Genomic DNA, 13,967 nt, shown 5'->3' with positions numbered 1-13,967 from the left:
AAGACCCAGCTCCACTCAACAACCAGCAAGCTACAATGCTGGACGCCCCATGCCAAACAACCAGCAAGACAGGAACACAGCCCTACCCATTAGCAGAGAGGCTGCCTAAAATCATAACAAGGTCACAGACACCCCAAAACACACCTGCAGACACAGTCCTGCCCACCAGAAAGACAAGATCCAGCCTCATCCACCAGAACACAGACACCAGTCCCCTACACCAAGAAGCCTACACAACCCACTGAACCAACCTTAGCCACTGGGGACAGACACCAAAAACAACAGGAACTATGTACCTGCAGCCTGTGAAAAGGAGACCCCAAACACAGTAAGCTAAGGAAAATGAGAAGACACAGAAACACACAGCAGATGAAGGAGCAAGGTAAAAACCCACCAGACCAAAAAAATGAAGAGGAAATAGGCAGTCTACCTGAAAAAGAATTCAGAGGAATGATACTAAAGATGATTCAAAATCTTAGAAACAGAATGGAGAAAATACAAGAAACGTTTAACAAGGACATAGAAGAACTAAACAGCAACAAACAATGATGAACAACACAATCCATGAAATTAAAAATTCTCTAGAAGGAATCAATAGCAGAATAACTGAGGCAGAGCGGATACGTGACCTGGAAGATAAAATAGTGGAAATAACTTCTGCACAGCAGAATAAAGAAAAAAGAATGAAAAGAATTGAGGACAGTCTTAGAGACTTCTGGAACAACATTAAACGCACCAACATTCGAATTATAGGGGTCCCAGAGGAAGAGGAAAAGAAAGGAACTGAGAAAATATTTGAAGAGATTATAGTTGAAAACTTATATGGGAAAGGAAATAATCAAGTCCAGGAAGCGCAGAGAGACCCGTACAGGATAAATCCAAGGAGAAACACACCAATACACATATTAATCAAATTATCAAAAATTAAATACAAAGAAAAAATATTAAAATCAGCAAGGGAAAAACAACAAATAACATACAAGGGAATCCCCATAAGGTTAACAGCTGATCTTTCAGCAGAAACTCTGCAAGCCAGAAGGGAGTGGCAAGACATATTTAAAGTGATGAAGGAGAAAAACCTACAACCAAGATTACCCAGCAAGCATCTCATTCAGATTTCATGGAGAAATTAAAACCTTTACAGACAAGCAAAAGCTAAGAGAATTCACCACCACCAAACCAGCTTTACAACAAATGCTAAAGGAACTTCTCTGGTCAGGAAACACAAGGGCAGGAAAAGACCTACAATAACAAACCCAAAACAATTACGAAAATGGTAATGGGAGCATACATATGGATAATTAGCTTAAATGTAAATGGATTAAATGCTCCCACCAAAAGACATAGACTAACTGAATGGATACAAAAACAAGACCCGTATATATGCTGTCTACAAGAGACCCACTTCAGACCTAGGGACACGTACAGACTGAAAGTGAGGGGTTAGAAAAAGATATTCCATGCAAAGGGAAATCAAAAGAAAGCTGGAGTAGCAAGTCTCATATCAGACAAGACAGACTTTAAAATAAAGACTATTACAAGAGAAAAAGGACACTACATAATGATCAAGGGATCAATCCAAGAAAAAGATATAATGATTGTAAATATTTATTCACCCAACGTAGGAGCACATCAATACATAAGGCAAAAGCTAACAGCCATAAAAGGGGAAATTGACAGTAACACAATCATAGTAGGGGACTTCAACACCCCACTTTCACCAAGATCATCCAAATCTTGGTGATCATCCAAAATGATCATCCAAAATGAAAATAAATAAGGAAACACAAGCTTTAAATGATACATTAAATAAGATGGACTTAGTTGACATTTATAGGCCATTCCATCCAAAAACAACAGAATACACTTTCTTCTCAAGTGCTTATGGAACATCCTCCAGGATAGATCATATCTTGGGTCACAAGTCAAGCTTTGGTAAATTTAAGAAAATTGAAATCATATCAAGTATCTTTTCCAACCACAATGCTGAGACTAGATATCAATTACTGGAAAAAAATCTGTAAAAAATACAAACATGTGGAGGCTAAATAATACACTGCTTAATAACCAAGGTATCACTGAAGAAATCAAAGAGGAAATCAAAAAATACTTAGAGACAAATGGCAATGAAAACATGACAACCCAAACCTATGGGATGCAGCAAAAGCAGTTCTAAGAGGGACGTTTATAGCAATACAATCCTACTTCAAGAAACAAAAAACATCTCAAACAACCTAACCTTACAGCTAAAGCAATTAGAGAAAGAAGAACAAAAAACCCCCAAAGTTTGCAGAAAGAAAGAAATCATAAAGATCAGATCAGAAATAAATGAAAAAGAAATGAAGGAAACGATAGCAAAGATCCATAAAACTAAAAGCTGGTTCTTTGAGAAGATAAACAAAATTGAATAACCATTAGCTAGACTCATCAAGAAAAAAAAGGCAGAAGACTTAAATCAATAGAATTAGAAATGAAAAAGGAGAAGTAACAGCTGACACTGCAGAAATACAAAGGATCATGAGAGATTACTACAAGCAACTATATGCCAATAAAGTGGACAACCTGGAAGAAATGGACAAATTCTTATAAAAGCACAACATTCTGAGACTGAACCAGGAAAAAATAGAAAATATAAACAGACCAATCACAAGCACTGAAATTGAGACTGTGACTAAAAATCTTCCAACAAACAAAGGCCCGGACCAGATGGCTTCACAGGCGAATTCTGTCAAACATTTAGAGAATAGCTAACACCTATCTCTCTCAAACTCTTCCAAAGTATAGCAGAGGGAGGAACACTCCCAAACTCATTCTACGAGGCCACCATCACCCTGATACCAAAACCGGACAAAGATGTCACAAAGAAAACTACAGGCCAATATCACTGATGAACATAGATGCAAAAATCCTCAACAAAATACTAGCAAACAGAGTCCAACAGCACATTAAAAGTATCATATACCATGATCAAGTGGGGCTTATCCCAGGAATGCAAGAGTTCTTCTATATACACACCAATCGGTGTGATAAACCATATTAACAAATTGAAGGAGAAAAACTATATGATCTTCTGAATAGATGCAGAAAAAGCTTTCGACAAAATTCAACACCCATTTGTGATAAAAACCCTCCAGAAAGTAGGCATAGAGGGAACTTACCTCAACATTATAAAGGCCATATCTGAGAAACCCACAGCCAACATTTTTGTCACTGGTGAAAAACCATTTCCTCTAAGATCAGGAACAAGACAAGGTTGTCCACTCTCACCACTATTATTCAACACAGTTTTGGAAGTTTTAGTCACAGCAGTCAGAGAAGATGAAGAAATAAAAGGAATCCAAATCAGAAAAGAAGAAGTAAAGCTGTCACTGTTTGCAGATGACATGATATTATACATAGAGAATCCTAAAGATGCTACCAGAAAACTACTAGAGCTAATCAATGTATCTGGTAAAGTAGCAGGATACAAACTTAATGCACAGAAATCTCTGGCATTCCTATACACTAATGATCAAAAATCTGAAAGAGAAATTAAGGAAACACTCCCATTAACCATTGCAACAAAAAGAATAAAATACCTAGGAATAAACCTACCTAAGGAGACAAAAGACCTGTATGCAGAAAACTATAAGACACTGTTGAAAGAAATTAAAGGTGATACAAACAGATGGAGAGATATACCATGTTCTTGGATTGGAAGAATCAACATTGTGAAAATGACTCTACTACCCAAAGCAGTCTACAGATTCAATGCAATACCTATCAAACTACCACTGGCATTTTTCACAGAACTAGGACAAAAAAATTCATAATTTTTATGGAAACACAAATGACCCCAAATAGCCAAAGCAATCTTGAGAAAGAAAAATGGAGCTGGAGGAATCAGGCTCCTTGACTTCAGACTATACTACAAAGCTACAGTAATCAAGTCAATATGATACTGGCACTGAAACAGAAATATAGATCAATGGAACAGGATAGGAAGCCCAGAGATAAAGCCATGCACATATGGTCACCTTATTTTTGATAAAGGAGGCAAGAATATACAATGGAGAGAATACAGCCTTTTCAATAAGTGGTGCTGGGAAAACTGGACTGCTACATGTAAAAGAATGAAATTAGAACACTCCCTAACACCATACACAAAAATAAATTCAAAATGGATTAAAGACCTAAATGTAAGGCCAGACACTATCAAACTCTTAGAGGAAAACATAGGCAGAACACTCTATGACATAAATCACAGCAAGATCCTTTTTGACCCACCTCCTAGAGAAATGGAAATAAAAACAAAAATAAACACATAGGACCTAATGAAACTTAAAAGCTTTTGTACAGCAAAGGAAGCCATAAACAAGATGAAGAGACGACGCTCAGAATGGGAGAAAATATTTGCAAATGAAGCAACTGACGAAGGATTAATCTCCAAAATTTACAAGAAGCTCATGCAGCTCAATATCAAAAAAACAAACAACCCAATCCAAATATGGGCAGAGGACCTAAATAGACCTCTCTTCAAAGAAGATATACAGATTGCCAACAAACACATGAAAGGATGCTCAACATCACTAATCATTAGAGAAATGCAAATCAAAACTAGAATGAGGTATCATCTCACACGAGTCAGAATGGCCATCATCAAAATATCTAGAAACAATAAATGCTGGAGAGGGTGTGGAGAAAAGGAAACCCTCTTGCACTGTGGGTGGGAATGTAAATTGATACAGCCACTATGGAGAACAGTATGGAGTTTCCTTAAAAAATTAAAAATAGAACTACCATACAACCGCAATCCTGCTACTGGGCATATCCCCTGATAAAACCGTAATTCAAAAAGAGTCATGTACCACAATGTTCATTGCAGCTCTATTTACAATAGCCAGGACATGGAAGCAACCTAAGTGTCCATGGACAGATGAATGCATAAAGGAGATGTGGCACATATATACAATGGAATATTACTCAGCCATAAAAGGAAGCAAAATTGAGTTATTTGTAGTGAGGTTGATGGACCTAGAGACTGTCATACAGAGTGAAGTAAGTCAGAAAGAGAAATCAGATACTGTATGCTAGCATATATATATGGAATCTAAAAAAAAAAAAAAAAGGTTCCAAAGAACCTGTGGGCAGGAGAGGAATAAAGACGCAGACATAGAGAATGGACCTGAGGACCCGGGGAGGGGGAAGGGGTAAGCTGGGACAAAGTGAGAGAGTGGCATGGACATATATACACTACCAAATGTAAAATGGGTAGCAAGTGGGAAGAAGCTGCATAACACAGGGAGATCAGCTCAGTGCTTTGTGACCACCTAGAGGGGTGGGATAGGGAGGGTGGGAGGGAGACACAAGAAGGAGATATGGGAATATATGTGTATGTATAGCTGATTCACTTTGTTATAAAGCAAAAACTAATACACCATTGTAAAGCAATTATACTCCAATAAAGATGTTAAAAAAAAACCCTTTGGACAGCGTAAGGACTTAAAGACATACGTATCTCTAAGAGAGAACGTTTTTAAGAGGGGTGTTAGTCTTTAATGGGTAGAGTTTCAGCCAGGGAGAATGAAAAAGTTCTGGAGATGGTTGGTGATGGTGGTTGCATAAGAATGTGAATGCCACAAAACTGTAGACTTAAAAATGGTTAAAATGGTAAGTTTTATGTTATATATACTACGAATATATTCTAGAAAATGCATGAGAGAAATGAAGGCAGTCAAGGCTGTTTTCACTAGTCCTTTGCCTCAGGTAATATGGTAGTCTGCCTTCAAGTTGGCTCCAATAATTCTCATCTCCTAGTATGCACTCCTCTGTGTTGTCCCCTCCCACAGTGGATTGGGCTGACCTGGGTAACCCATAGGACACAGCAGTGGTGACCAGAAACGGTCTTCCAAGGCTAGGTCATAAAAGATACTGCAACTTCTAATTGGTTCTCCCTTGGATTTCTTGCTCTGGAGGAAGTGAGCTGCCGTGTTATGAGGACATGCAAGCAGTCTATGGAGAGGTCCAGGCATGAGAAACTAAGGCCTCCAGCCAACAGCCAGCATTAACCTGCCAACCAAATGAGGAGCCACCTTGGAAGCAGGTCTCCAGCAGTCCCAGTCATGACAGCCTAAGCCAGAACCACCCAGCTAAGCTGCTTCCAAATTCCTGACCCACCAAAATGTGAGATAATGTTTATAGTTGTTTTAAGCCACTAAGTTTTGGGGTAATCTTACACAGACATTGATAACTAATACAGAGAGCGTTCAGACCCTTCATCAACTGCCTGAAACTATTGTCTTCAGTCATTTATGTATCTCTGTTTGTTCCTGGATTATATCACAGCTACTTAAAGATATTCCATGACCCCATTTACATAAAGTTGCACTTACCTTTACATGTTTTGAATACCCAACAAGTGACGTAAAAATATTTCCCAAGATTGGAAGGGCATTGCTGAATTTCAGACAGTTAAGACTAGAAGAGCAATTCCTAACACAATACACCTTGTCAGATAACGTGAATGTTTTTCCTTTTAACATTGTTAGGTGAAATGCTTAAAAACCTGAAGGCAGGCCAGTGTTTTCAATCATTTTACTCCTTAACATGTATGAACCCTCTTTCAATATATTTATATAAAAAAGAGGAGGCAAATAAATAAATAAAGATGCTAACTAACTAAATAGAGCAAGCCAACTGAAGAACTTTGTGAGGGCTAACTTCTTTTCTCTTGGTTCCGTGCGTATACCTACCTAGAATTCTAACCTCTGCATCTGTGAGTCTCCAGTTTCTCAGCCCAAGCTTGATGAGCTGTGGGGCCCCCTTCAGTTGCTCCAGCAGCCTGTCCAAGCTGACTCGTTCATCACTGCACCAGGGCAGCATCAGCACATTTAGCTGTTCCAAGATGTGCAGCCTGTCAACTTGAAGAACCAGAGAGCAGTTCAGGAATTGGATCCATCTCAAAATTGATGTGGGAGAAGGAATGATTTTTATCTCTGCAGGCTGCTCAATGTGCAATAAGGATCTACTTGGGATTTTTGTTAATATTTTTACGGGAAGTGTTCAAGAATATACAAACATACAGAACAGTATAATGAAATTATATGTACTAATAAGCCAACTTTCAACAAACTCTGAATCATGGACAACCTTGCTTCATCGTCATCAAATTCCTTCCCTTCTATATTATTTTGAAGCAAATCTCAGACAGTTAAGTATCAGGTTTTTTAATTCTAACATAATCACAGTAGCATTATCACACCTTAAAAATCTTATCACTGGGACTTCCCTTGGTGGCGCAGTGGTTAAGAATCCTCCTGCTGGTGCAGGGGATGCAGGTTCAAGCCCTGGTCCGGGAGGATCCCACATGCCGTGGAGCAGCTGGGCCTGTGCTCCACAACTACTGAGCCTGTGCTCTAGAGCTCGTGAACCACAACTGCTGAGCCCACGTGCTACAACTACTGAAGCCTGTGCTCCGCAACAAGAAAAGCCACTGCAGTGAGAAGCCCGCACACCACAACAAAGCGTGGCCCCCACTCGCTGCAGCTAGAGAAAGCCCACGCACAGCAACGAAGACCCAACACAGCCAAAAATAAATTAATTTAAAAAAAATCTTATCAGTAACTTAAGCAGATATGTCTTGAATATCACTCTCAGACACTAGCTCACTAGAAGGAGACAAGCAGGTGGGAGTCTCAGGTGCAGTGAGTATGGGAAAACTGGTAACTCAAAAACCATGGGCCTGTATTCCTCAAGGGCAGTTTAAGGAAGGGCTAAATGACTTACTTAAGGTCCATCTAGTAAGGCATATGTGGATAAAAGACTATTTGAGTACCTGATAATGATGACTATTTGAGTATTTGATTTTGGCTAAGTTGTCAATTCGTTTTGTTTTTTTTTTTTTTTTTTTTGGCCACACAGTGCTGCATGTGGGATCTTAGTTCCCTGACCAGGAATTGAATCTGCACCGCCCCCTGCAGTGCAAGTGCAGAGTCTTAGCCACTGGACTACCAGGGAAGTCCCTAAATTGTCATTCTTACTTAGTTCATGAAGAGCTTCATTTCCATCCTTTTCCAGATGATTTTCAGATAAATCAAGAATGCTCAGTTTGGCCAAGTTGTGAAGATTCTGAGCTGCAAAAAAAATTTTTTAATCCAAAACAACAAGACTTTCAGGGAACTATAAATGCATTTTTAAAAATCCTTAGAAGAATTCTGAGTCCTTGTTTTCTTTGTTGATAGTATACAAACCATTATTTGCCTTGATTAATTAATTTATTTCAAAAAGTATCTGGATAGGTTTAACCCCCAATTGCCACGACTGTGACTAGTGCACAGATATTTCCTTGTTCTAAGTTCTGACTAAAAAAATTGAGTTCACAAAAAGCCTAAAGCATCCGGGAATATAGTTTTTATGTCACTTTAGTAAAGTCACTCCATTTCTCTAAGCCTCAGTGTCTTCATCTTTAGAATAAGGAAGGTGAACTAAATAAACTGTGAGGGTGCTTACAATTCTAAAATGCCCTATCATGAAGGAAAAACAAAGGAACAAAAACCAGATGAGATGAGATGTTCTTTGTGTACTCAGTTTAGATGATTTTGTTAATGTCATGGTGGTGATACTAATAATAAAAACTTAGAAATTAAAAAAAGACAGATGAGGGGCTTCCCTGGTGGCACAGTGGTTGAGAGTCCACCTGCCGATGCAGGGGACACGGGTTCGTGCCCCGGTCCGGGAAGATCCCACATGCCACGGAGCGGCTAGGCCCATGAGCCACGGCCGCTGAGCCTGCGCGTCCGGAGCCTGTGCTCCACAACGGGAGAGGCCACAACAGTGAGAGGCCCGCGTACTGCAAAAAAAAAAAAAAAAAAGACAGATGAGAAAAATAGAAAACAAATAGCAAAATGACTGATGGAAATCTAGTCCTATAAATAATTACATTAAATGTAAATGGATTAAACACTCCAGTTAAAGAGATTAATAAGACTAGATTTTTTTTTTTAAAGCAAGACCCAACTCCATCTACAAGACATGTATTTTAATGACAAAGACATGAATATACTGAGGTTAAAATTTGGAAAACTATATTACATGTAAACATTAATCATAAAATGCTATCACTCTAGCTGATCACTGCTTAATTCTTTTCATTTCAGATATTTATCATGGTTGTTTAATCTAGTTGAAGTTTTTCCTATCAAGAATAATGAGAAAAATCTCCTTTAAAAAATAGTCAATTTTTTAATGAATATATACTCTTGTTATAATATTAGCTATTATTTATTTATTTATTTATTTTGTGGTACGTGGGCCTCTCACTGTTGTGGCTTCTCCCGTTGCGGAGCACAGGCTCCGGACGCGCAGGCTCAGCGGCCATGGCTCATGGGTCCAGCTGCTCTGCGGCATGTGGGATCTTCCCGGACCGGGGCACGAGCCCGTGTCCCCTGCATTGGCAGGCAGACTCTCAACCACTGCGCCACCAGGGAAGCCCACTATTATTAATTTTAAGCAATCATATGACCCTTTTTCTTATAATAAAATATCTTCTGGGATTTGGTTTAAAATAACCTGCAGAACTCCTCTTAAAAAGGGTACAGCTGCTATTTTAAGTTCTAAGCCTTTCTCGCTGCAGAGCAAGTAGAGAAGTAAAGTAGTATGGTCATCATTCTCATGCTTTCCGTTGTTTATCTGGCCTTTTCTAATCCTGGGTTTCTCTAGCTTTTGGTTTATGTTGGCATAGAAATAGTTTCCTTAGGAAACTTTACAGACTCCTAGCAGTTGTGTATTCTGTTTTTAAAAGGCTAGACCATCTTTTTTACCAAAATCTAAATTAAAAAATAATCTGAATCGAACATATCTAGTTTATCCTTAAATATGCAAAGGTTTCTCCATACTTGGTATATGCACACTTTAAGAACTCAAAAGACTCAACTCATATTGATGCACATTAACTCCTTCTTTACAGGGCAATAGGTAAGCTTTGGAAAGCCTGAAAACATTTAAGGAAATCCTTCTCTCTCTGCTTCTCAATCACTTCTTTATCCATTCATTCAAATCTTTATTAAGCAGTTATTATATAACAGAATATGTGCCAAGCTTCAAGCACCTATTTCTTATTTTCTTCCTCTTTACCTTTTCTTAAAATGACAACATCTTCAATTATCCTGAAATTCTCTCCTATTATTTATCCATAATAAATTTTCATTCCAGTCATGAAGAAGGTCATTAAAAACAAGTTAGATATTACCTAGAAGTCTTTATTATCTTTTCCAGTTTCCCTAAAAATTAAATTTCCATTTGAGAGACTTAGCATGCCTTAGTATGAAAATATCGCGTGTTTTCTTACACTATTTTCATAATGCAGGCAGCAGTTACCTAGGGTTTTCACAGCATTTCCTGACAGGCAGCAGGAGACTAATTGGATTTCTTTAAGGTCACAGGGTTCAGCTGACAGAGACTTGACTATGTAATCCATTCCCTCCCCTATATCAGACAAGTGGGTCAAACGAAGTAAACACATCTTTTTCAGATTTGTCAGACCTTCAGCTGCAAAAAAAAAGGAAAGGAAATGCATTAAGTCACCAAGTACATAAAGGCATCCTTGCCTTATATAGACACAGCCAGTGTTAAAGCATCTTAGCTGTTCTTATTATCAAACTTGTATTAGTAAATATATTAGAGAAAACAAAAATCTGACCTAGTTTTATAGCATCTTCTTCATTCATCTTAATATTATCCAGTATGAGCGTCATAAGGTTCTTCAAATTACCTAAGCTCTCAGTCAGACCACCTGCCAAAGAAAAGGGATTGGACTATGTTCAGCTGTCATTTACTATATTTCTATTACCAATCAAAAGATTTTAGTTGTCACTATGGGCAAGAAATGCTCATGAAATTGACACAAAAATATATTTTTTTGGTGAGAGATGGAGATCTTCCTTAGCTAAAAACATGTTTTAAAAATATAATGGAATTACAATGGAAAACAATAACAGAAAGATAACTGGGAAATCTCCAAACAGTTGGATGTTAAACAACGCACTTCTAAACAAGCATGGATCAAACAGGAAGTCTCAAGGAAAATTAGATAATATTTTGAAAAATACAGAAATTAAAATATATCAAAATCTCCAGTTAACAGTTACTTAAAGGGAGGTTTAGAGCATTGAATGCTTATATTAGAAATAAGGAAAGTTTTCAAATCAACAACCTAAGCTTACTACTTCAGAAACTAGAGAGAAAAGAGCAAAATAAACCCAATGCAAGACAAAGCAATAAAATAATAAAGATAAGGGCAGAAATCAATCACAAATCACAAACAGAAACAATAGGGAAAAATCAATGGAAATTAAAAGTTATATCTTTAAAAAGATCAATAAAATTGATAAATTTCTAGCAAGACTGACAAAGAAAAAATGAGGAATAACAAATTACCAATATCAGAAATGAAAGGGAAGATATCATTACAGAAATCACAGATGTTAAAAGGATAGAGAATAATATGAACAAATCTACATGCATAAATTTGACAACATAGACAAAATTGCACAATTTCTTGAAAGGCACAAACTAGTAAAATTTACCCAACATTACATAAGTAATCTGAATAGTCCTGTATAACTAAGGAAATTGAATTTGTAGTTTAAAATTTTCCAAAAAAGAAAGTTGCAGGGACAGATAATTTGACTTGAAAATTCTACCAAACTTTCAAAGAAGAAATAACACCAATTCTACACAATCATTTCCAGGAAACAGAAATACAGACAACACTTCCCAACTCATTTTATGACACTACCATTAACCAATCTGAAACCCAGACTAAGGGAATAAAACAAAAGAAAACTTCAAACCAATATCACTTATGAAATCCTCAACAAAATATTACCAAGGAGTCCAGCCATATATAAAAAGAATATTATACTACCACCAAGTGAGCTTCATACAGGGAATGCAGGACTGTTTTGATATTTGGAAATCAATCCATGTACTTCACTATATTAACAGTCTAAGGAAGAAAAACTACATGATCATATAAATTGATACAGCAAAAATTGTTGATACAATCCAATAACCATTCATGATAAAAATCCTCAGCAACCTAGGAATAGAAGGAAACTTCCCCAACCTGATAAAAGGCACCTTCAAAAAAACTACAGTTAGCATCACACTTCATGGTGAAAGTCTGAATGCTTACTCCCTAGGATCAGGAACAAGGGAGGATGTTCACTTTCACCTCTCCTTTTCAACACCATACTGCAAGTCATAATCAGTGCAGTAAGGCAAGAAAATGAAATAAAAGGAATACAGGGACTTCCCTGGTGGCGCAGTGGTTAAGAATCTGCCTGCCAATGCAGGGGACATGGGTTCGATCCCTGGTCTGGGAAGATCCCACATGCTGCAGAGCAACTAAACCTGTGCACCACAACTACTGAGCCTGCACTCTAGAGCCCGCCTGTGCACCTAGAACCTGTGCTCTGCAACAAGAGAAGCCATCGCAATGAGAAGTCTGCACACCACAACCAACAGTAGCTCCTGCTCGCTGCAACTAGAGAAAGCCCGCGCGCAGCAACAAAGACCCAACGCAGCCAAAGATAACGAAATAAATTTATTTTAAAAAATGAATAAATAAAAGGAATACAAAATTGGAAAGGAAGAAATGAAAATAATCTTTTTGGAAGGGACATGAAATAAGTTTATCAAAGGTATAGAGTACAAGATCAACACACAAAAATCAACTGTATTTCTGTAGTAGCAATAAATAATTGGTAACCAAATTTTTTTAAATTACCATTTTTAAATTACGATTTTTTAAATTACCAAATGAATGAAACAGGTATAAATCTAAAAAACATATACACAATCAACATGATGAAAAGTACAAAATGGTGAAAAAAGAAATCAAGGAAAATCTAAACAAATGGAAAGAGAAACCATGGTCATAGATTCAACATAATAACAATGTCAATTCTCCCTAAATTGTTCTATAGATTTAACGTAATTCCAACCAAGATCCCAAGAAGAGTTTTTGACGATATAAACAATGTGATTCTTGGGAATTTCTTGGCAGTCCAATGGTTAGGACTCTGTGATTTCACTGCTAAGGGCTCAGGTTCAATCCCTGGTTGGGGAACTAAGATCCCACAGGCCGTGTGATGCAGCCAAAAAAACAAAAAACAAAAAAAAATGTGATTCTAAAATTTATATGGAAGGACAAAGGAACTAGAATATTTTAAAATTATATTGAAAAAGAAGAAGAAAGTTGGAGAAATAACACTACCCGATTTTATGACTTACTATAAAGTAAAAGTTACTAAGACAATGTAGTATTTGCAAGGGATAGACAAGGGTATTGACAAATGAAAGATCAATGGAAAATAGTATCCAGAAATACACCCATACAACTATAGCCAAAAAATTTGGGCAAAGATATAAAGGCTATTCAAACATGAAAGAATAGTCATTTCAATAAACAGAACAACTGGATATCCATAGGGAAGAAAAATGAACCTTGATCTAAACTTCACACCTTACACAAATGTTAACTCAAAATGGATCATAGATCTAAATGTAAAACATAAAACTTTAAAAGAAAATATAGGAAAAAAATCATCATGACCTGGGGTTATGCGAAGAGTTCTTAGACATGACACCAAAAGCATGATTTATAAAGAAAAAAAATGGACAGCAACAAAATGTAAAACTTTTGTTCTATGAAAGACACTGTTAAAGAATGAAAAGACTAGCTACAGATTGGGAGAAAATATTTTCAAATCACTTATCTCACAAAGGACTTGTATCATGAATATATTTTTAAAAAAACATGTAAAACTCAACATTAAGAAAACAAATTGACCCAATTAAAAATGGGTAGGAACTTCCCTGTTGGTCCAGTGGGTAAGACTCCATGCTCCCAATGCAGGGGGCCCAGGTTCGATCCCTGGTCAGGGAACTAGATCCTGCATGCATGCCACAACTAAGAGTCCACAAGC

At 37.2% G+C, this 13,967-nt stretch overlaps 2 protein-coding genes across 7 annotated transcripts in view; one reads left to right on the top strand and one right to left on the bottom strand.

The window, feature by feature from the left end:
* NLRC4 (NLR family CARD domain containing 4) overlaps positions 1-13,967 on the bottom strand; it is a 47,456-nt gene that overhangs the window by 14,704 nt on the left and 18,785 nt on the right. For both annotated transcript variants that reach the window (XM_030857987.2, XM_060309762.1), the window contains 4 exons: positions 10,676-10,768; positions 10,354-10,524; positions 8,019-8,111; positions 6,732-6,899 (listed from right to left, as the gene is read on the bottom strand). In XM_030857987.2, the coding sequence (XP_030713847.1) occupies positions 6,732-6,899; positions 8,019-8,111; positions 10,354-10,524; positions 10,676-10,768 (525 nt within the window). The remainder of the gene's footprint in view (positions 1-6,731; positions 6,900-8,018; positions 8,112-10,353; positions 10,525-10,675; positions 10,769-13,967) is intronic.
* Positions 1-13,967, top strand: part of SLC30A6 (solute carrier family 30 member 6) — a 76,067-nt gene that overhangs the window by 50,076 nt on the left and 12,024 nt on the right. For 3 of the 5 annotated variants that reach the window (XR_009566268.1, XR_009566270.1, XR_009566272.1), the window contains one exon: positions 5,959-6,162. The exons of 1 other annotated variant lie outside the window; for it this stretch is intronic. The gene's annotated coding sequence lies outside the window, so the exon portion shown is untranslated. Of the gene's footprint in view, positions 1-5,954; positions 6,163-13,967 lie in introns of all 5 variants that reach the window. One more of the 5 variants, XR_009566269.1, reaches the window with a different exon arrangement.

The sequence above is a fragment of the Globicephala melas genome, chromosome 12 (assembly GCF_963455315.2).
Source record: "Globicephala melas chromosome 12, mGloMel1.2, whole genome shotgun sequence".
In the NCBI taxonomy this organism is placed as follows: Eukaryota; Metazoa; Chordata; class Mammalia; order Artiodactyla; family Delphinidae; genus Globicephala; species Globicephala melas.
Note: the sequence above shows the minus strand (reverse complement) of the source record. Positions and strands in the feature narration are given on the sequence as shown.